A 22,459-nucleotide genomic window follows, 5' to 3' on the forward strand; every position below is an offset into this window, starting at 1 on the left:
ATAAACAAGACTAATGCTGTTCCAAAAAAAAAATATGATGAGACCAACAGCAGAAAACAGCAGTTGGTTTCCAAATGTCACTTCAGCATAGCTATATTTGAGTAGCTGATACAACATACAACTGATTTGCCCTTTTGCTTCACTTCATTCAAATCTAATTGAACTGCTGATGTGTGCAGTGATTCAGAGGTGTGGAACCAAACCTTGCCTGGTTGTGGCTGGAGGGTCCTGGCTGCATTAGCTATGTGAAATGAACCACCACCTCAGCATGTTTGAGAAATGGATCCTGCTTTTTGTCAGTCTGGAACCAGACTGAACACAGACACTTAAATGACAGACCCACCATGACTTGTAGTCACTTTGTTAGAACAGATGTTTCAGTATGCTGCATATGCAGCACGAGATCTGAAGTGCTTTGGTAATACACAGGATGTTTCCTTCACAGAAGCATCATGTGACTTTTGACAATACTGTCGTGACTTGTGATAGAACACTGTCTTCAATCAGCACACTATGTCTGATAGTACACGCCTTATCTAAGATGAAAAACACCAAGGGCATTTAAATGTTTAGCAGAAGAATTCTTTTATTCATTAAATACTACTCATAAATGTTCATTGGATGGTGACAGTGACAAATGTAAGACATGAGGTGAGCTCAAACTTCAGGAGGTAGGTAGGATCAGCATTATTTTTTTAGTTCATAAAAAATCTGTCAGGCAATATCACAGGAACTTTGCTTTTCTTAGTCATCTCTGTTAGAGTGTATGGGAGCTTCTTCTAGGTAGCATTCCCACTTTACGATCAGCATAAACACATGGGTGAACTTACAGCAAGGCAAGCACAACTTTAAAGGTGTAAGCAAATACTAGTTATGTGTGAATCACAACAAGCGTTATTTCTGCAATTGCATGGTGAAAGTGTGTCAGATAAACTGTCATAATTTTGAGGACTGTTGTAGGGCTGCTAAAGATTGTTGCATATTGGCTTTGTTGACATTAGAATATGTGAATGGGACAGTAAGTAATGTAATAATGTTCAAAACTCTTCTTACAAGATTTTAAGGATGCAAGTCATAAATGTTGGGTTACATCTGTAGAGTGATGATGAAACTGGAATGTGAAATGATCCATATAGGTGAATCTGATCAATTGATCTCATGCAGATTACATATTTAATTTACATCAAACAGAAACAAGCAACAACAGCGTATCACAGGGCTAAGAGGCTCCTTTAGCTCTCAGCTTGGACAAGAGCATCTCGTTCTTCCGACATTCCTAGTGAACAAAATAAATAAACAAAAAATTAGTGTTTTATCTGGGGTCAATACATAAATGAATAAGTGATTTACTTTCAAAATATTCTAACTATGAAATATTTATGCTGCATTCATGTCTCATATCAAGTTTGATGTTGGTCAGGATTTAAAGCACTATCAAGACAAAAGAACAAGTAACTTCACTGTAAATATGTGCATCAGAAAATACATGTATTTATTTTGCATTTGTAAGGGAAGATTTTAGAAACATTGCAGATATTTCTGTAGGGTGATTCTAGCTGTCACATTCACGAGGTAATTATGTTTGTTTACACTGAAACCACAATGTGGGAATAATTTGTCTGAAACTGTTTCAATGTGTGTTGATTTAACTTTATAGCCATTTTGGAGGCTGCAGTTTGTTATTGTGTTATAATCAGAGGTGTTATATTTTCCCACTTATATCTTTCCCACTTATATCAGTGAGGGTACCTTCATTAATATCAGTGTTGAATCAAATAGGTGTATTTATCTTAAGTGTGTTCTTGTTATTTTAAACCAATGTTAACTTTAAGCTGTCAAAGAACTTCATCTACAGCACATACATCACTGTTTACTTTACCTCCTTAAAGTCCTTCACAGTTTTGAAGTAGAGCCTCTGCTTGTCAAGGAGCTCCAGGTATTCATCATTCAACTGATCTCTTCTCATTTTGTTCTCCTGCTTCTTCTTCTCCAGCTAAAAAGGAAACAGGTAGATAAAAGTAGTTGTAGCTTGTGTTAAAATGGTGGAAGGGATGTTAGAACTCCATCCATCCATCCATCCATCCATCCATCCATCCATCCATCCATCCATCCATCCATCCATCCATCCATCTTGTTAATAGTGATTATTCTGCAAGGGGCTGGAGTCTATCCCAGTTAACATTGGGTGAAAGGCTGGGGTACACCCTGGTCAGATCACCAGTCCATCACAGGGCTGATAAATACAAACACTGACATTCACATCTATAGGAAATGTAGAGTCACAATTAACCTGACCCCTTCCTCATCTCAGCAATAAACTGTAGCCATAAAAATAATAACCAATAACTCAGAAAACTGAAACCCAGGTCTAACAAAGTAGAATAATTCTTTAAAGCAAGTTATACCTTTATGCGGTTCTGTTTGATTCCCTCCACTATTTGCTCCATCTGTCTGAGGAACTGCTCCTTGGCTGCTGAAGATGACATGGCCCTGGACACCATTGAGGCAGATTAGAGCTGATAGATTACTGATAGACCATGTTTGTGACAGGAAAACAAATCTGTAGTCTTCACTACATTATCACATTTAATACCTGAGTGTTTTATATCATGAACATACCACAACTGCATTTATACTTACTGTTGGAAGTTGTCGTGAATGGAGTTCAGCAGATTTACCTATGAATGAAAGCACCTTTTTTGATCACCAATATCTGTATAACTGTCTCAGCTTTAATTTGTTGACTATATAATGATAAAATAAATGTTTCCAGTGTTTCTAACAAATGACTGCTGTGGCTACTTACCTCCTTCTCTAGGTAAACCTTCTTGTCATCTAATGTATTATACAAAGTGAAGAACTGCTTGGTCTCTTTGTGCGTTGCAGAAACTGAAAGGCCCCAGAAGAAGCATCAGAGATTAAATGTTTTTGTCCCAGAATGACATATTAAGTTTAGGCCCTGGTTAGGCCCCATACAGAAGAGGAACGGACCTTGGCCGTATAGTTCAATGAATCTCTTCTGGTACTGGGTTAACTCGGCCCGGCTTGGCACCTCATCAATCTTTCTCTGAAGGACGGCAATCTCGCGGTTCTTCCGAGCCTGAACAGAGTAAGAGTCCAAAGTGATACAGCACAAAACCAACAATGTTTTAAATGCACAGAACTCAATGAATCTGGAGAGCAACAACATTAACTGGGGTTAGTGGAGAGAAAGGACTTCTCATATTTCAGTTCAAACTGTGGACAACAACCCAGCAGCAGGACCGATATCTGCTACTTTGTAGGAGGAACAGGAGGACGACTGTGAAAACCCTACCAAATGACCCCCAGTAGGCCACTGATGTGCATATTTCTGACCAAACTGACCATGAGAGGGGTGAAAGGGGTAACAGGGCCTGAATAACTGTCAGACATTATGCTGGTGCAATGGGACCTGGGTTCTTCCTGTGGCAGGACAATGCCATATAGGCAACTGGAGGCCATCCACTCTTTTGAGTCACAGTATAAGATCAAATTGATGCAACTTGGATTTCTATGTTTCACTTTGATTTTCAGTATGATATTCCCTCCATGGGTTGATTATTTTGTTCTGAACAAAAGATTTTCATCTTGAATAATTTGTTTGTCAAAAGCTGATGCAGGATTGTGTGTTCTCTTATGTTTTTTTATTTATTGAGCAGTACACGTTTATGTTCATTTAGCTGCAACCGGGTCTGTTTGGGATATCTGTAGAAAACGTCTGCCCACCAACTAAAACAATAGAGGTTTTATCAGCAAAACATATTCAAATATCAAAAACAGAAGTGAAAAGCACAAAATTTCCCCTTGAAATGTAGTGAAGCAGAAGTGTAAAGTAGCGTACAGTAGCAGCTAATTTTTAAATAGTCTGAATACAGTCCTAGGGTGAATGTACTTTCCATCTTTTCTCTCTCCTCTATCCACTCACCCCAACCGGTCGAGGCAGGTGGCCACCCAAACTGAGCCTGGTTCTGCTGGAGGTTTTTTCTTCTGTTAAAAGGAGTTTTTCCTCTCCACTGCCACCAAGTGCTTGCTCATAAGGGATTTGTTGGGGTTTTTTTGTAAAGTGCCTTGAGATGATTGTATTGTGATTTGGCGCTATACAAATAAAATTGAATTGAATTGAATCACTGAGGTCAACACTAAAAAATAGAATTCAGCAGTTTCAGTGTCCTATGATGGCCGACATATTGTCTGAGAGACTTTTCAGTCTTAACACAGGTTCTAGTGTAAACACTAATAAAATCATCAGATATAATTAACCTTAACTTAAATATTTTTAATTATTATACCTGATATTGCTCTGCTAACCTACGGTCAACAGTTTGCTTTATTACTATCAGTGCTTACAATTTGACTCGTTCTTCTGTGTAATATGCTATCTGCTACTGTGACCTAATGCCATCTAATCTTCTGTTATGTTACCATAAGCACACGGATCCTCTGCAGTTTCTCTCTGTCTGTGTTGTACTGTTCGTCAATCAGTTGGTTCCTCTCCTGACAATAGAAACAGAGGAGCAGACAAAGCACATGTTAAACATGTTCCTATGACAGTTGGGTTTAACTTCTCCACAGGCAGAGGATGCCAATCTTCAAATAAAAAGTCTTTATGAATGTGTTTTATACAGTATAATGAATAAGAACTTTACTTCTAAATAAACATGTACCTTTGCCTCCTGTGTATCTTGGCCTGATGCCATCTTAAGTTCCTTAATGTTATGCTGTAGACGAGCCATCTCTTCCTGGACAAATCATCCATATTAAAAGCATGTTACCAATTTGTCATAATACAGAAACAAATTTTTTGCTTGTATGTAGTACAGACACCAAGAAATATTAACAGGATTCATGGTGCATTCACACACACAGATAAGAAGCAGCTGACTGTATCAGGCCTCTGTGAACCTGTAGTTGTGAAGATGTGTTGGGTTGAGCATGTATTTTACATGCTGTGCTGAAACTGAACAGCTGCTTTCAGGTTTACCTGCCATATTATGTATTGCTGTGTATGTTAGCAATGTTTCCACAGCAATAAATTTTGTATTGTGTTTAAACTTCCATCATATGGTAGAGTAGTAAGAACTACTACGTTTCCACTGGAATCACAGCTATAGTGTATCAGAGTGTCAACTAAAAGGTTAGTGTTTCTCAACTTATCCCTCTTAGTGTAGCAGGTTACCTTTTGAATTTGTAAAGCTCAGTGGGGTGCGCTGGGCTGCAAAAGCAGGTTTCATTAATAATAAATGGCAGCTCTCACTGGCTGAGCCTTTAATTTCCATATGTGTGAACACAGCATTAGCATCACAGTGTGTGTGATGTACTCACTCTGCAGTGTGTACGGAACTCCTGCTCCTGCTGCTTCATATTTTCATTCATTGTTACCAGAGCCCTCAGCTTCTCCAGCAAGCTGCTCAGTAGAACCAAATGTTACATGACATGACAGATACTTTATTCATCCCCATTGGAAAAATTCAATTTGTCCTGTATCTTTTAACTAATAACTTTAACAGAGATTCCACTATAAAATAAAATATGAAATATAATTAATGGATGAAGGCACTCAAATCAATAACATATAACATAAATAGCATAAATAACATATCAATAACATCAATTACTAATAAAAGGGATCAATTACTATCAACAATTACATATCACTTTACTACTACTACTACTAATAATAATACTACATTACTAATAATTACTGTTATACAATCTAATGGCTTTGGGGACAAAGGATCTTCTCATCCTCTCAGTTCTGCAGCGCAGTGAGATGAGCCTCCTACTGCAGCTGCTAGCTGGGGGGGGGCGGGTGTTTATTTTTTTCAATATAGAAAGCAGCTTCCTCCACAGTTCTGAGAGGGTCCAACCCCCTGCCTAGCACAGAACTGGCCTTTTTCACCAGTTTGTCCAGGCACCTGCAGTCTGTCTGTAATGCCACTCCCCCAACAGACATCAGCATATAACAGTGTACTTGCCATGACAGTGTGGTATAACATGCATTGCATGTCACTGCAGACACTGTACGAACCAAGCCGTCTCAAGAAAAGGCGGCTCTGCCCTTTTCTGTACACTGCATCCACATTGGCAGACCACTCTAGTTTTTCATCCAGTACCACCCCCAGGTACTTGAAGGTCTGTACAGTCTATATCTCCTGTCCATCAATACAGACTGACTGGACTGGTGCTTTTGTTCTCCTAAAATCTACCACCAGCTCTCAGAACGATCTCTCAATGAATCTCTTGCCTCTACTGACCATTTCCTGAAAGACCTGGTGGTAACAGGAAGCTTCTGCACGATAGACCATGTTGTGATCAGATCTACCTAGTGGTGGAAGAGGTACAGCCCTGTAGGCTTCTTTGACCTTAGCACAGAACAGATCTAATGTCCTTTCTCCCCATGTTGGACAGTCGACATACTGTACAAAGTCAGTCAGGCAGGAGGACAGAGAGACATGATTGAAATCCCCTGTAATTGCAATGAATGCATCAGGGTGCTGGGTCTGTAATCCTAGCAACGGCATCGTGTATGACGTCGCACGCGGTTGCAGGTGCCGCCTTCGGTGGAACGTTAACAACAATGGCGACTATATATGTAAACTCCCTTGGCACATAGTATGTGCGGAAACCAACTGAGACCAGTTCAATGTCAGACCTTCTCTTTCACAGTCACATTTCGGGGGTTAACCCATTTCTGATTAAAAAAATAGGCTATTATCAGATCTTAATGGGAAACACTTGATGGAACTCATCCTGTCACTCTGGCAAATGGATGGTTCAGTTGTCTTGTCAGATGCAGTTCTGATTTTATGTAATTTCCACATAATTAAAAATGTCAAATGTTTTGAACAAATAACATACCAAGACTCAAAACTATTCTGTTTACTAGACTTATATGTGTACACTGTCACTTTACATAATATAAACAGATGAACACCTAAAATGACTTGATTGGTCAATAATATGGTTTCAGTTAGCCAATCAGAGGTTGGGCTTGATGAGTTTCATGAATTTCAAGTGAATTTTGACAGCAAAAGAGTGTGGTGACAATGAAAATGCAATCCATGGGGAATAAACCCAAACCCCATTGTAATATCACATGGAATTGATTTTGTGTGCATTTAAATTTTTAACCAAAACAATTGAAAGTGAGTTGAATATTGAATCGCCACATTGAATAAATACTGGGTTGTTATCTTTTGCTACAAGTTCATAAAACATAGTTGTTTTTTTTAAATCACTGGTTTGTTTGCTTACTGAACCCGTATATACAAAAGTTGCATTTGAACAAAAAGGAAACAAAGAAATAAGAGATAATTACTCTCCACCACTCACCTACTATCTGCCTGCTCCTCCATTTCTTCTAACGATTTCAACTCCTTTTCCAATTTCTCCGATTGCTCTGTAGCCTGGGAAGACACACAAATCCTGTTTCAAGCAACAGTTAAAAGCTTTGGTAATTGGTCCATCTTAAAAAATGTTCCTGATGCTTAATTTTTAAAAAACACACTTTTGTGTGATGATGTGCTTATTGTAGGGATTTTTTTTTAATGGCGATGTAACTTTCTACTGCCCTATTCAATTTTCGACTGCCTTTCACAATGAGTTTATTCCATGTGTATGCCAATGTGACAAAACTAAATAGATGGTAACAAACAATCGAAACAGCTGGTTGGCTCCACATATTTTAGCATTGTCTCACCTCCATCAGTTTTTTCTTGGCCCCATCGCAGCCTGTTTTCACCTCAGCATGCCTGGCTTGTAGCTGTCAAAACATATATAAATATATGTTACTGCTAGCCCACATTATTCCCTGTCGCCAGTAAATCAGTAATGGTAAAAATCTTAATTACTCAAGTGTACACACAGCTATATTTTTGTTTACATCTACAACTTAGATTTCAGAACTCTAGAAACATAAAGCTTGTCAAGTGTGCTTGAGTAGGAACAAATGCCTGTTTTTATTCCTGAAATCAATTAATGAGATGAGCTTTATTCATTTCCAAATTTGGGTAATTACTAAATCAGTAGTGAGAGTAGTCATTAGTCATCTGCCATTGGCTAAGGTGTTGTAGAGCCTGATAGCAGTGGGAATGAAGGATGTCCTGTACTGTTCAGTCAAGCTGCCATGAATCCTTCAGCTTTATGCTGCCTCTCCAGCAGACTGCAGCATAAAACAGCACAGTTTGGTAAAACATGTACAGCATCTACCCTGCAGACATCTAAGGACCTAAGCTGTCTTAGGTGGAAAAGTTGTCTCTGCACTTTTTTATATAGTACATCTGTGTTCAGTGACCAGGCCAACTTATTGTCCACCTGCATGCCTAGATATTTGTATGCTTGCACCACTTCAGTATCCACACCACAGATGTTGACTGGATGAGGAGAGGGCTCAGACCTTTGAAAATTCACTACCATCTCCTTGGTTTTAGAGATGTTCGGTAGGAGGTAGTTTTATTTAATTTAAATTTAATCAGGCCTCTGTATTCCTCTTCCTATCCATTCCTGATGCACACAACAATGGCACTATCATCAGAATACCTCTAAATGTGACAACACAACTGTACATGAAGTCTGCTGTGTGCACTGTGGTTAGAGGTTTATATTTGTCATACATTGGCACAGTATGCAGTGGAAGAAACGGCGTTCCCCAGAACCCCAGGTGCTACATATAACAACATCAGATGGCACAAGACTACTACTGTACAAAACCATTACTGTACAAAAGGAACACAAGAATGCACTATACATAAGGTGCCAGATAAAAAAACTACAACTGTACAAATGAAACATAAGACTATGCTATAGATAAAGTGCCAGAGTGTAGCAAAGTGCCAACAGCAGGGCACTGGGGACAGTGAACACTGAATAATATTCAGTCTCATCACAAACTACATATTGGACAGTAAGAACCCAACACAGACTAGGGCAGTACAACAAGTGAAGTGCAGCAACATAATGAGAGTATTTTTCAAAGTGACAGCATGCAATGTAAACACTGAGTATAGGTGAAGTGTACAAAGATGTCGGATGCAAGTGTGTGGGTGGATTTAGTTTTTTCCCTGAGAGTTCAATAGTCTTATTGGTTGTGGGAAGAAACTGTTGCACAGCCTTGCTGTCAGGGCCTGAATGCTCCAGTACCATTTTCCAGATGGCAACAGAGTGAACAGTGTGTGTGATGGGTATGTCGGGTCATTCACAATACTAGTGGCTTTGCAGATGCGGCGTGTGGCGTAGATATCCATGATGCAGAGAAGAGAAACCCTGATGATCTCCTCAGCTGTCCTCACTACCTGCTGCAGATCCTTGTGTTCTGATACGGTGCAATTTCTGTGTAGGGATGTCACTGCATAGGATGCTATTGACAGTCCTCCTATAGAACGTTGTGTGGGGGGGTGGAGGGTGATGTGTTTTCCTCAGCTTCCTCTGGAAGTAGAGCTGCTGCTGAGCTTCCGCTGGTGTTGAGGGACCAGGAGACATTCTGTTCCAGGTGAACACAGATGAACTTGTTGCTTTTGACGATCTCCATGGGGGATCTGCTTATGTGTAGGGGGGAGATGTCATCCCTGAGTACTTCTGAGGTACCAACGATCTCTTTGGTCTTGTTCACATTCAAAAATGGGTTGTTGAGTTGACACCAGTCCGTCAGCCATTGCACCTCCTCTCTGTAGGCTGACTTGTTGTTCTTGCTGATGAGGTCCACCATGGTTGTGTCAACAACGAACATGAAAATATAGTTGGAGCTGTGTGCTGCTACACAGTTGTGAGTCAGCAGTGTGAACAGCAGTGGGCTGAGCATGCAACCTTGTGGGGCTTAGTGCTGCACAGTGTACCGATACTAACATCATATCATGATACTCTGCTGTATTGGTACTGGAACAATAGTTTTAATAAGAGCGTATATTTGAAATTAAGTTGCTGTGAAGCAGTGGGCATGCTGTATGTGTGTGCAGCACCCAGCTTCACTCCAGGAACAGTGGCCATGTTATTTCTCTATCATGCTTCTCTCTGTGAGCTGCAGGCAGCTTTCATGGTTAAAAAAAAAAAAAGGCATGGCAGCAACTTTCCGACCATCTACAGTGTGTAAACAAAGCAAATGGGCAAGATGTGAAACATGGCATTATTCCATACATTTAGATGAGAGTCAGGGCAAAGCCCGTTGGTAAAATACATTTCAAACCTACACAAACAAAGTGAGCCAACATGTCAAACTTTTCAAAGCACCTCGCCAACAAATACGCCAAGTTGTATAAGTAATTTAAAGAGTGACAGGGGAGTGATCAGTGACGTCGTTAGACATTATCATTCTGGGCTTAACTCTTAAGGCTACAGATTGCAGCAAAGCGGAACTAATTACAGCGTCAGAAAGAGGGGTAGTAATTTGCACATTAAACTGTAAGAACCAAAGCTGATGGCTTGAGACATAACTTCTGGTTGCAACGCAAACCAGTGGGAAATTTTCTGCCAAATGCACATTGTCCCCTATGTTACACACACTGCTGTAAGTCTTACTAGTAAAACCATTTGCCTTCTTTGCAAATTATTGTGTATGGACAGAAAATTTTTTGTTGTACACATGAACATGAAACATTAAGTACCTTAACAAAGAGGGAAACTAATTGCTCACGCAAAGTACAGTATGGTACCTTGATATTTACATTTACAGTAACCAGATGGAGACTGCATGTGTTTGAGTGTGTGCACTAATAACAGTTTTCATTACATAATTTGATATATATGTAGATGAAAACTCCTCTGGCAGCAATTAGTGATTTCAATAGACAACATTTCCCAAGTTAAAGGAGTGTGACAAGTGAACTTTTTTCACCATCAGTGTTTGATGAGGAAATTAAGGGCAACTGTCTAATTTTACTTTTTAGCTGTCATTGTGACTAACATAATTGTTGTTTTATAGCCTCTTTTCACATTCTCCATGGCACTAACGCTGTCAAAATATTTTTTCTTTGTTTTCTGTTTATTATTGAAATCAATGAACAGCATCCGGACATCCAGGTGAGTGAGCGCCAGATGGAGTGTTGTGGTGATAGCGTCATTCGCGTGTACAGGAATGGAGCCCAAGCAGTCCACTGTGCTGCTCAAAACACTACCAGAGATTGAACCGTGGCCTTCCTGTCCAGCCCCATCCCTTTGAGCTTTTCTCTGAGGATGATTGGTTGGATGTTATTGAATGCACTTGAAAAAGCAAAGAACATTTTCACATAACTTGCAGGTTCTTTCAGATGAGACAAAACACAAGCGGTAGAGGACAGCATCATCCACACCAATGTGTTTTCTGTAAGCAAACTGCAGGGGATCTACTGTGTGCTTAATCACAAGTCTCAATAGGTGGAGAATCATCCTCTCCAGGACCTTCATAATATGGGATGCGAGAGCCACTGGCCTGCAGTCATTCAGTTCAGCTGGACACATTACTTTAGGTACCAGAATAATACAAGATGTTTTTCATGGAGTTGGGATCCTCCCCAATTGCAGACTCAGGTTGAAGATGCTCTGTAGAGGCTCACACAGTTGGGCAGCACAGTCTTTAAGCAGTCTTGGACAGACACTATATGGCCACTATATGGGTCTGTCACAGTAGCTACAGCCTCACCCCTGTTACTGTGACAGATGGTGGAGCATGGCCAGGAGAGGGAGAGGGCATAGCTGCAATAGACTGTTAGAATCCTGATCCTCAATTTATAAAACCTTTAAAAAAAAAAACAACAAAAAACTGTCTTTCGAAAGTCATGTTTACCACAAGAAGTTGTAACCAACAGCCAACACATCTGCTTAGAAACTGCAGATTAAATAAATCATGAATAGTCATTAAGTGTTCAGTACAAAGAAAAAAAAAATGTTGCACAAGTGTATCTTCTGGTTTAAAAAGGAAGTTGGTTTCTGCATCACTGCCATCAACAAATCCCTGTATCTTTTGTGTGTCTTTTTAGTATCATACTGGCTTGTTGTAATAAAGTGTTTCGTGCAGTGGGTAGTTTCTGACCTCTTCTAGTTGCTTCGTTTTTTGCTGGATCTGTCTGTTGAGTGAGGCTACTGCTCTGCGGTGTTGCTGGAGTGGACCAAAATGCTCCGAACGCTCCTCTGAGGTCAGCTCCGACTGCTAAAGTGATATGTAAAACATATATATATATATATATATATATATTTTATATAATATTAAATAATATTAATATATGGTGGTAGCTGAGGTAGACAATGATTCTCTATTAGCATTACTGTGTGGTTTATTCATAATTTATATTATATAATTCATATTATATATTATTATTATTATTATTATATTACTCACCTTCTCAGCGTACTCAGAAGCAATCTGTTTGATTTCCTCAGACTGCAGTCCCACTATCTGACCCACTGCACTCGCAGTCAGTTTTCCCTGCACAAGGACAAGTCTTACTGGCAACACTACAACTTGTCATTCTCTGCTTTGATGCTCTGAGGGTGACTGTGATGTCACACTGTCTCAGGAGTGACACTGTGTGTAGGAGGTTTAATAAACTATAATCTAAAGAAACTGAGTGTTCTAAGTTATAGGTTGATTTTCAGTGTGATTAATGGGGGTGACTTTAAGACACAAGGAAAAATTCTGTTAGAACAGGAACTTGACAAAAAAACAATTCTAAGAAAAGAGAGTAAGTAATATGACAAAGTGGTGGTGCTATAAAATGCAAACAGAAAACAGAAGAGCAGTTCATTATTAATATAAGATTATTATCTCTAGTGAGCCAATTCAAACACAGACACAAAACAAAAGAGAATAAAAGAAAAACGGGTTTTTGTCTACCTCTTCACTTGCCATGACAGCCATGCTTGTCATCAGGGTTTTGATTCGAATCTGAATGAAAGAAAGAAAGAGTACAACCATGTTTCAAGACATGAGGTTAAAGTTCAATTTCACAGTACTTTATAGAGGGACAGGATAAAAACTACACATGCATTGCAGAGTATTTACATGATTTACAAATATGTTACTATAAAATATTTTCATATTTTGCCAGCCTAGTTTCTTTACTGCACATTAACCTTATGTCTTGAATTTATTCAAGAAGAACAGTTGACATTAACTTATCTAACTTAGTCTTTCCAGTCATTATCTCTGTGAAGGCTGATGTTTTGCATTGCAAGAACACAATTTTGAACTACAACATTTTTTTGTCTATCCTCCTTATTTTTTGCTACATGAATGTAATTCTAATATGTGTATTGTTGTCTTTCACAGCATAAAGTGCTCACTTCCTCTGCTGTCTGCAGGTCAACTTCCTCAGATACCTCTAGCATTCTAAGAGGTGCTGCCTGAGACCCACTGACCAACGGAGCCTTTGCCACATCAACCTAGAGGAGGGAAAACATGATATGGAGGTTAGAAAACTCTGAAACCTTCCACTCTGGACTTAGAGTAGTGTTGATATCGTGTTGATGGGGTATATGAGAAATATGCAGCAGCGTATCTCATTGTACAGTCTAAAAACTGAAACACTCTCTGCAAAGCCACACGGACTAATGGAAAGCTATTGCTTTGTAAAAGCCAAATCCTTGAAACACATACCCCATCCTGTTTGGACTGCTTGCTGAATCCATACCGCCTGGAAAAAAAAAAAAAAAAAAAAAAAAATCTGAAAAAAGTGGTAAAACAAAAAGGGAAAATACAGTAACATTTTCCTTTGCCTCACTCCCCCACTTAAAAAAAGTGATTTCTATCACAACCATGCCACATTACAACATCAATACATCAAATGGTAGTAACGCAGTCAGATGCTAAACAACTTCCTTGGTTTAAATACAAAAGTGCATCAGAGCAACATAACATTTTGCATCCATCATGCCTGAAATATGACAAAACTGTCTGTGCTCTCTGACAGGCACATTAACCCACATTAACCAAGCATGGTGAGTACTCAGAAGCTTGCAAAACAAGAAGGCTTCACACATTCATACAGTACTTACAGTAGGAAATCGGACATACTAGTACAGGGGGAAATGGATGGATCGATGAAAGACAAGAGAGATAAAAAAAAAAAAAAACTACAAGTGAGATGCGTGGATTAAACAGCAAGTTACTGGGATTCAACGAAGCAGGTACAGAGAAGAGATGCTTATGAAAGTGTTTCTCAAAATATTCCAGCTTTGAGCAAAATTAGTCAATTGTTATATTATAATTGTTATGGTCACATATACGGAACTGGCTTTAATGTCTGATTCATTCCGGTTTTCAAGGTAAAACTTTTATTTTACCAATTTATTTTCATGAGCTGTAATACATACAGCAATACTGTATACAAACTGAACACTGGATGTTCTGTTTGCAGCAGTTAATTACGTAAGATAGATACTTAAAGGGTAATAGATAGATACTAAAAGAGTAGTAGTAGTAGTTATGACTATTACCACTGAAATAGGGCCACAGCCCTGTACGAATGTGCACATAATCATTAAGGCAGAGAGTAGTTAGCCTACAGGTGAGTCAAAGTCTGTTCCCCATCAAGATGCCTTTCTGTTTCATTAACGCACCTTTTCTCACTGCTGTGTCATTAAACTAACCACTATGGGATTGTTATATTTTCAGCATTATATGCATTTTATAATTTGTCTGATACAGACATGTCGACAGCTGCTTATTCAGTTTAGCTCATCAAATGTCACGTCATTAGCTAATGTCTACATCCGAGGTGGTGATAACATTATCAATAGTTTATAGAATCAATACATCATACACCAAAGAAGAAATACTGTTTGACTAATAAATAATTGTTACCATAATACAGATAAAGCATAGAGTGCATTAAACCTACGCTGGTTCGTCTTTGTTGACCATCTTGGACCTCTCGGAGAAGTTGTCAATCAATCATTCAATGTAGAGTCAATCACAAAACCAACCAACAGGAATTACTGACAAAAGTCCATGAGCCCACCCCCAAACTGTCAAAACAACCCTCATGTTTTGTCGGGCACAAAAATGTCAATTGAGCAGAGAGCAGTCAAAGCAAATCCACTTGGTGAGCGTGAAAAACACATCTGAGGAGCGCAATATTATGACAAACATAATATTCTCACAGCTCATGAAAATAAGAGCACAGCTCTTCTTTCTGTGCACGCAAGCCTCACATTTGTGCTTGCAAGTGGGATGTTTGCACTTGTGAACTGTTAAAAAGTACAGATCTATATTTTTCACCCTGTATTTTTGCGCCCTCTAGTTTTGACGTTGATGTAACGCCATACTGATGGCAGTGGCGATGAAGGAACTCCTGTATGGTTCAGTCCTGCAGCTCCGTGAGGTGTGTCGTCCACTGCAGCTGCTTCTCTGGTTCATCAGGATGTTGTGAAGGGGATGGTCAGTATCTTTTTCTGTGTGTATCTCTCCACAAGCAAGTTATGGTTCTGATGTAACTTTACAGAAATAAATATGTGCCTGAATTTGTCTGTTTCTTTAGATTTGCTCATTTTGCTGGTCAGGTCTATGTAAAATGTGTTTTTTAGTTATGTGTGGGCAGGGCCAATGCTGCCATAGCTCTGACCCCAAAATGTGTAATCTCACTCTGAACCTTTGGTGAAACTTGGCAGCCCTGTAATAAAAAAAACTTTAATAGTGTGTTTTCCCTAGAATTTTTTTTCCTGAAAAATCCAAATGTCTTATACAGTATGTCCTAGTGTTAGATGGCATTCGATTCAATTGAAGATAACGTTTCGCCGAAAAAGTAATTATTATAAAATGCCACCCAAAAGAAAGAACTATACTGCAGACTTCAAAGTGCAGGTAATAAAGTCTGCAGCTGAAACAAAGTTTGGACTGAGTGTTGACATTCAGACAACCTGAGAGAGGAGGAGGAGACACTGCTTCATCTTCTCCCCAATGTTGGCGCAGTTTAATGTTACTTAACAGAGATGAATGAATTTGGTAATGCACTTCTGCATGTTGTTATGCCTAGCATACATTCTTCATAAGATAATTTAGACTGTAATTAGTCAAATTAGAAATGTGACTTACACTGAAGTGACTTACATGTCATGAGGGTAGAATTATGTTTCCGGTTTTGGACTTTTCTTTTGGTGCTTGTTTTTCCTGTCCTGTCTGATTTAGTTATAGGTAGCTTTAGGTTCGTTTGTTGATCAGTTTCACCTGTGTCTTATTAGTCTTTTGTTCCTAATGTATATATACCTCCTCTGCATTTTTGTTCACTGTCAAGAGTATTGACGTTACTGCTTATGTTACAGAAAGAGAGAGCTTATGTGTAGGCCGAGAGGCAGTGTATTTTTGTTTGGACGCTGTGTGGTGTGGAGAGCCTTTTCTCACTTTAAATAAAGAACATTGTCTTTCATTTGGGTCCTGTGCCTCATCCTTCACCATCACATCACAACACTTACATATGTTTTTTTTCTGTTCAACAAGGCTGTTTTTGCTAAAAGCAACTTGTACTCCGGTGTATACTCCAGAAAATACAGTCAAGTTTGATTTGATTATAGAACTCCTTGTGGAGGAAGAAACAATTTGAAAACCATTTTAACCAGAGTACTGTGGGCATTTAATCTGTGATGCCACTAGTGTTTTTTTGTATGTTCTTTGATTTTAATATTTATAGTACCATATTGAAGACATTATATTCTTTACTCTTTGAGTACAGAAACTGATGTGAAATCTCTAAACATGCCATGAGTGTTTGTATTATGTGAAGTTGCTCCAGCTGGCAGCATGCTGAGACCTATTTCAGTAGAGTAATAGAGTATGGAAATGAAACACTGAATGTGTATTGACATGCACATGGTCAAAGCTGACTTATAAAGTGGATTGTGTTCATGTTCATAATTAAATGCAAATAAATGGGGTTACAACGAGTGACAGGGCACACAAACACATCTTTGCACACCTATCATTGTGAGGTCATTCTTAATATTATGCATATCAATGACCTGCCCATGACCATCACACCTAGTTCTCAATACCTAACCCTAGTGCAGACATGTACACACACACAGACACATTTACTTGATGTGAAATATTACCTTCCATATTCCAGCAGTGTGGAGTGAACCCTGGACTCCTCATCCAGCAGCTCTCCGGCATCTCTCTGCCTCCTGTACTTTCTTTGTGGTTTGTACACTTCCTACAAAACACCAGTGTTCATTAAAGCTATAGAAAGTTATTGGTATTACTGTTCATACAGGAGCATCTCAATAAAGTAGAATATTTGGGAAAAGTTCATTCATTTCAGCAGTTCACTTCAAAAAGTGACACTCCTATATCACATAGATTCAGTACATGTTCTAAATATTTCAAGCATTTATTTGTTTTGATGGTGATAATTATGGCTTACAGTTAATGAAAACCTAAAAAGTACTCATTTAATTCATGTAAAGCCTGATGGCATAACAACTCACCAATACACCCCAAACTGCCCTCACAGCCTTATCTTTCCTCTGGAGAAGCTCTTCATCCTAAGCCACAGGGTTTCAAAGATTACATTTCAAGCTCCTATTTAGATGAGATTTTATGCAGTATAGGATAAAATTACACTTGTATTTGTTAACAACTGACTACCAATAACATACACTTGAAAATCTTTACTACGAAAAGGTTTGCTATGTTTCTGCAAATTTGATTTCTAACTACAAAGAATTTAACTGTTTTTAGAAAATTTTTCATTCTTTCTGTCATTGCAGCCATTTGCCAAAATCAAAAAAAGTTCATTTTATTTCTCATTAATGTACACTCAGCACCCCATCTTGACAGAAAAAAACAGAAATGTAGAAATTTTTGCAAATTTATTAAAAAAGAAAAACTTAAATATCACATGGTCATAAGTATTCAGACCCTTTGCAGTCACACTCATATTTAACTCACATGCTGTCCATTTCTTCTGATCCTCTTTGAGATGGTTCTGCTTCTTCATTGGAGTCCAGCTGTGTTTACTTAAACTGATTGGACTTGATTAGGAAAGGCACACATCTGTCTATAAGACCTTACAGCTCACAGTGCATGTCAGAGCAAATGAGAATCATGAGGTCGAAGGAACTGCCCAAGGAGCTCAGAGACAGAATTATGGCAAGGCACAGATCTGGCCAAGGTTACAAAAGAATTTCTGCAGCACTCAAGGTTCCTAAGAGCACAGTGGCCTCCATAATCCTCAAATGGAAAAAGTTTGGGACGACCAGAACTCTTCCTAGACCTGGCCGTCCAGCCAAACTGAGCAATCGTGGGAGAAGAGCCTTGGTGAGAGAGGTAAAGAAGAACCCAAAGATCACTGTGGCTGAGCTCCAGAGATGCAGTAGGGAGACTGGAAAAAGTTCCACAAAGTCAACTATCACTGCAGCCCTCCACCAGTCGGGGCTTTATGGCAGAGTGGCCCGACGGAAGCCTCTCCTCAGTGCAAGACACATGAAAGCCCGCATAGAGTTTGCCAAAAAACACATGAAGGACTCCCAGACTATGAGAAATAAGATTCTCTGGTCTGATGAGACCAACATTGAACTTTTTGGCGTTAATTCTAAGCGGTATGTGTGGAGAAAACCAGGCACTGCTCATCACCTGCCCAATACAATCCTTACAGTGAAACATGGTGGTGGGAGCATCATGTTGTGGGGGTGTTTTTCAGCTGCAGGGACAGGACGACCGGTTACAATTGAAGGAAAGATGAATGCGGCCAAGTACAGAGATATCCTGGAAGAAAACCTCTACCAGAGTGCTCAGGACCTCAGACTGGGCCGAAGGTTCACCTTTCAACAGGACAATGACCCTAAGCACACAGCTAAAATAACAAAGGAGGTGGCTTTGGAACAACTCTGTGACTGTTCTTGACTGGCCCAGCCAGAGCCCTGACCTAAACCCAATTGAGCATCTCTGGAGAGACCTGAAAATGGCTGTCCACCAACGTTCACCATCCAACCTGACAGAACTGGAGAGGATCTGCAAGGAAGAATGGCAGAGGATCCCCAAATCCAGGTGTGAAAAACTTGTTGCATCATTCCCAAGAAGACTCATGGCTGTACTAGCTCAAAAGGGTGCATCTACTCAATACTGAGCACAGAGTCTGAATACTTATGACTAGTGATGGGCAAATGATACCGAGGCTGAACTTTTATTGCTGTCATGGGATTGAAACAGTGCCAGTGCTTCATTCGTGCTCTTTAGAGGTTGCTATTGCTTCAGTTGTCCACCAGATGTCACCGCCACTGAAGTCTCGAAGCTTTGAATCTTTTTCGGCACAATTGTTAGGAAAGCCTCAGTGCTTCATGAGGCTTCACTTGCCCATCACTACTTATGACCCATGTGATATTTCAGTTTTTCTTTTTTAATAAATTTGCAAACATTTCTACATTTCTGTTTTTTTCTGTCAAGATGGGGTGCTGAGTGTACATTAATGAGAAATAAAATGAACTTTTTTGATTTTGGCAAATGGCTGCAATGACAGAAAGAGTAAAAAATTTAAAGGGGTCTGAATACTTTCCGTACCCACTGTAGAAGCCCATTTATACATAGATAAGAAAAATATATGAAAAGTAAAGACTGATCATCTCATATCCTTCCCCATGGGGTGGAGAAGGATATGAGATGGCACATCACAATTTTGACTTTCTTACCATCATGTAATTTCAACAATTTTGTTAATCTGATTTTTCATAACTTAGATTTACAAATTCCTGGTATTTCATACTACTATATACTTTTACTTAGTATCTGAAAATTTTGACTAAATACGTCATCATTCTGCTTGAATATTCTATAGTTTTGATTTAGTGTTTCCTTGTTATGATTTAGTATTATTTATTTTTTAATTACAGTTAAGTTATTACCCTTATTAGTCCAACAATGGGGAAATTGCATCATCACCCAAAGTGCACAGACACAGCAGTGAACACAGTGCATCCGTTGTTTGTCTAATGAAAATAAGCTTCTAAACTCCCAGTTAAGGTTTTGTTACTTACACAGCATGTATAAGCATGATTTCTCTCCGCTGTAGCAGAGGAAACTGCAGCTGATATTTAACATCAGGCAAAGTAGGTTTAAAATTTGTCTTATCACTCCTAAAACCTCACATTTTCAGGCAGCTCTGAAACACTATTGGTACCAAATCAAAATGACTCTTAATACTAATTAACAATTCCTGAGAACATCATCTGTCATTTTACCAAGCACAACAGCTTATGTCTGGCTTGGTGACTGGATGTGGAATTACCTCTGGGAGACTGTGGGTCTTCTGGAACTGAGAAATAGAGTAAGCTCTCACATAGTCACCCATCTCTTCCCTGGTCTCTATAGCTCGCTTCACCAGCCACTGGCAGGAGACACAACATAGAGCAGAACAAAAACAAGTATCAGTGCAAAACCCTTGAAAATGCAGAACCATCCTCCAAATGGCATTGTTGTTTGGATGGACTTTTCTGACAAAACAGCACATTTATGAACAGATGCTGAAGTGTTACTGCGATGTTAACACACGTCCAGTTCACAAGCTAAGTCTTACAAGCTTCATTCAAACTCAGTGAGACAAAACTATTACTACCACTTTTTTTAAAAAGGACTATGCAAATGGTCACGGTTCAGCCTGAATATTAATACAGAAGGAAGCTGGATCTTAGTTTGTAATGTCTTTACTTGTATCACTGGAAATATGTGGATAAAATCCAGCCCTTGGATTTGATGGGGCTCCAGGCGATGAGGACACTTCATCTTTGGTAGAACAGAAACTATTTTCTCTGTCAGGGCTCTGCAAGGAAAGAGAAAACACTCAATATTTTAGGAATTATTTTTTATGTCTGCCTAAAGCCCAGTTACTAAATTGTTTTCAAAACTAACTGAGTAAGTGGCCAAAACTAAATGAATTACATGCAAGGTTACAAAAAAAAGAAAAAAAATGGGAAAAGTGAGACTATCCCCTGCTTTTTACATTTTTATTAACAAAACTATGGAGAACTATTAAACTATCACTATTGAACTATTAAAAGATTTTTAAGGAGGACACTAGGCTTGTCCTAGTTAAACTAAAATGATAATTCAGTAATTCCAAAATAAGTAAATCATCTGACTTCCACATAGCTAGGTATAAATCTAATTTTAGTTGTAATGTTGATCTTATATCCAGACTGCCTACAGGTATAGTAAGTGTGACTTTGCTGGATCACTTAAAGTTTGGATCTAATATAATCTTGGTCAAAATATATGTCTGCCTGTAAATGAAAAATTACTGACATTTTCTGGCCGATGGTTGAGTTTTCTTGAAAAAGAAGATCCACATCGATTTCAAAATTACATGTGGTGATGCACCAGGTCATTCCACCCACCACCTGAAGATAAGAGGAAGAAGACTGTGGTGATCAATGAATAGGGCACGCTACCACATAAAGCTTCCTGAGCTCACTGTACAATATTTATAGGTACTTAAGTTTACAGTTTATATTGTCTCAATATTAACTGAACAAACAGTCCAAACAAATCCAGTGTGCACCTTATCAAAAGGAGAGAGTCCTTTGATTCTGGCTCTGAAGTATCCAGCTGCCAATAGGAGCTCTAGGATCTCTGCTAGCTTGACGCTCTGCTCCTCGTCCTCTCTGGTTTCCACCTGGGAAGCAAAAGCACATCCTGCTGTACCCGTGTAGAAACGACCTACTTCTACCTGGGAAGCAAACGCACGTCCCGTTGTACCCACGTAGAAACGACCTACGTCCACCTGGGAAGCAAAAGCACGTCCTGTTGTACCCGTGTTGAAATGACCTACTTCTACCTTGGAAGCAAACGCACGTCTTGTTGTACCCCTGTAGAAACAACCTACGTCCACCTGGGAAGCAAACGCACGTCCTGTTATACCCCTGTAGAAACGACCCGCCTACTGAAAGGCTGTCGAGTAAGGTAATCAACCCGACAGGGCTGCAGCTGTCTGTTTCGTCCTCCACCAGCCTTCATCCACATTTGTTTATTAGTTTGTAGTTCGAAACAGTTGTTTACCGCACTATTAGACGATAAACAATACTTGTTACACCACTCACCTCAGCAAAAATGCTACCTTTATACCTTATATACTGTATATATTTTACAGAAAACGTGTTGCTGCCGTATTAAAGAGCTGACTATAGCAATGTTTACCTGAATGAGGTTGCCTTCCTGGTCATAATGGGCCCCTATTTTCGACCCAGCTCTCACTCTGTGAAAAACAGACGTAGCCGCCGCCATGTTGCGCTGTTGCTGATGGCGTGTCACATGACCACAACACATGACCAGTGTCATTTTTCCTGCCCACTTAAAGAGGCAGTACAACATTTTCTGTTAGGAACCAACAGCCTGTGCTTCATAAAGTCACATTACAAACATGGAATGCACGACTCAGAGCACATAGCCCCTATAAAACACCTACATTTTTAACACAAAATAAAGGTTATACACAGATCTAACCTTTGCAACGCGCAGGCCTACAAAGTAAACTCACTCTACGTAGCATGT

The 22,459-nt window shown here is 39.3% G+C and overlaps 1 protein-coding gene across 5 annotated transcripts; it reads right to left on the reverse strand.

Annotated features, from left to right (window-relative positions):
* Window positions 1–331: 331 nt before the first annotated feature.
* Window positions 332–22,232, reverse strand: ccdc93 (CCC complex scaffolding subunit CCDC93). Of its 5 annotated transcripts, none has more exons than XR_003294978.1 (23): window positions 22,106–22,217; window positions 21,471–21,692; window positions 21,215–21,309; window positions 20,621–20,732; window positions 20,202–20,300; window positions 17,407–17,463; window positions 17,032–17,132; window positions 13,583–13,619; window positions 13,270–13,368; window positions 12,821–12,871; window positions 12,326–12,412; window positions 12,020–12,136; window positions 7,721–7,783; window positions 7,354–7,427; window positions 5,344–5,425; window positions 4,686–4,760; window positions 4,444–4,515; window positions 2,992–3,100; window positions 2,807–2,889; window positions 2,641–2,678; window positions 2,406–2,527; window positions 1,880–1,993; window positions 332–1,276 (listed from the first exon to the last, which is right to left on the reverse strand). XR_003294978.1 is itself a non-coding variant. In XM_026296023.1 (23 exons), exons 1-23 carry the CDS (start codon window positions 22,190–22,192, stop codon window positions 1,220–1,222), a joined length of 1,905 nt encoding a protein of 634 aa, XP_026151808.1. In that variant the 5' UTR covers window positions 22,193–22,232; the 3' UTR covers window positions 332–1,219. The 5 variants fall into 5 exon arrangements, 4 of the variants coding, with proteins under 4 accessions (XP_026151808.1, XP_026151807.1, XP_026151805.1 ...); XM_026296023.1 differs by having other exon boundaries at window positions 2,406–2,490; window positions 12,020–12,133; window positions 21,471–21,584; window positions 22,106–22,232; XM_026296022.1 differs by having other exon boundaries at window positions 2,406–2,490; window positions 21,471–21,584; window positions 22,106–22,232.
* Window positions 22,233–22,459: the final 227 nt, after the last annotated feature.

Source organism: Mastacembelus armatus, chromosome 21 (genome assembly GCF_900324485.2).
Source record: "Mastacembelus armatus chromosome 21, fMasArm1.2, whole genome shotgun sequence".
NCBI lineage: Eukaryota > Metazoa > Chordata > Actinopteri > Synbranchiformes > Mastacembelidae > Mastacembelus > Mastacembelus armatus.

Coding starts and splice junctions, on each gene's coding strand:
- ccdc93 (XM_026296019.1), bottom strand. CDS start 22,192: ATGGCGGCGGCTACGTCTGTTTTTCACAGAGTGAGAGCTGGGTCGAAA. Junction 13,369..13,582: donor AGCAGTCCAAACAGGATGGG/GTATGTGTTTCA, acceptor TCCCTCCTCTAG/GTTGATGTGGCAAAGGCTCC. Junction 1,994..2,405: donor TCAAACAGAACCGCATAAAG/GTATAACTTGCT, acceptor TTTCCTTTTTAG/CTGGAGAAGAAGAAGCAGGA.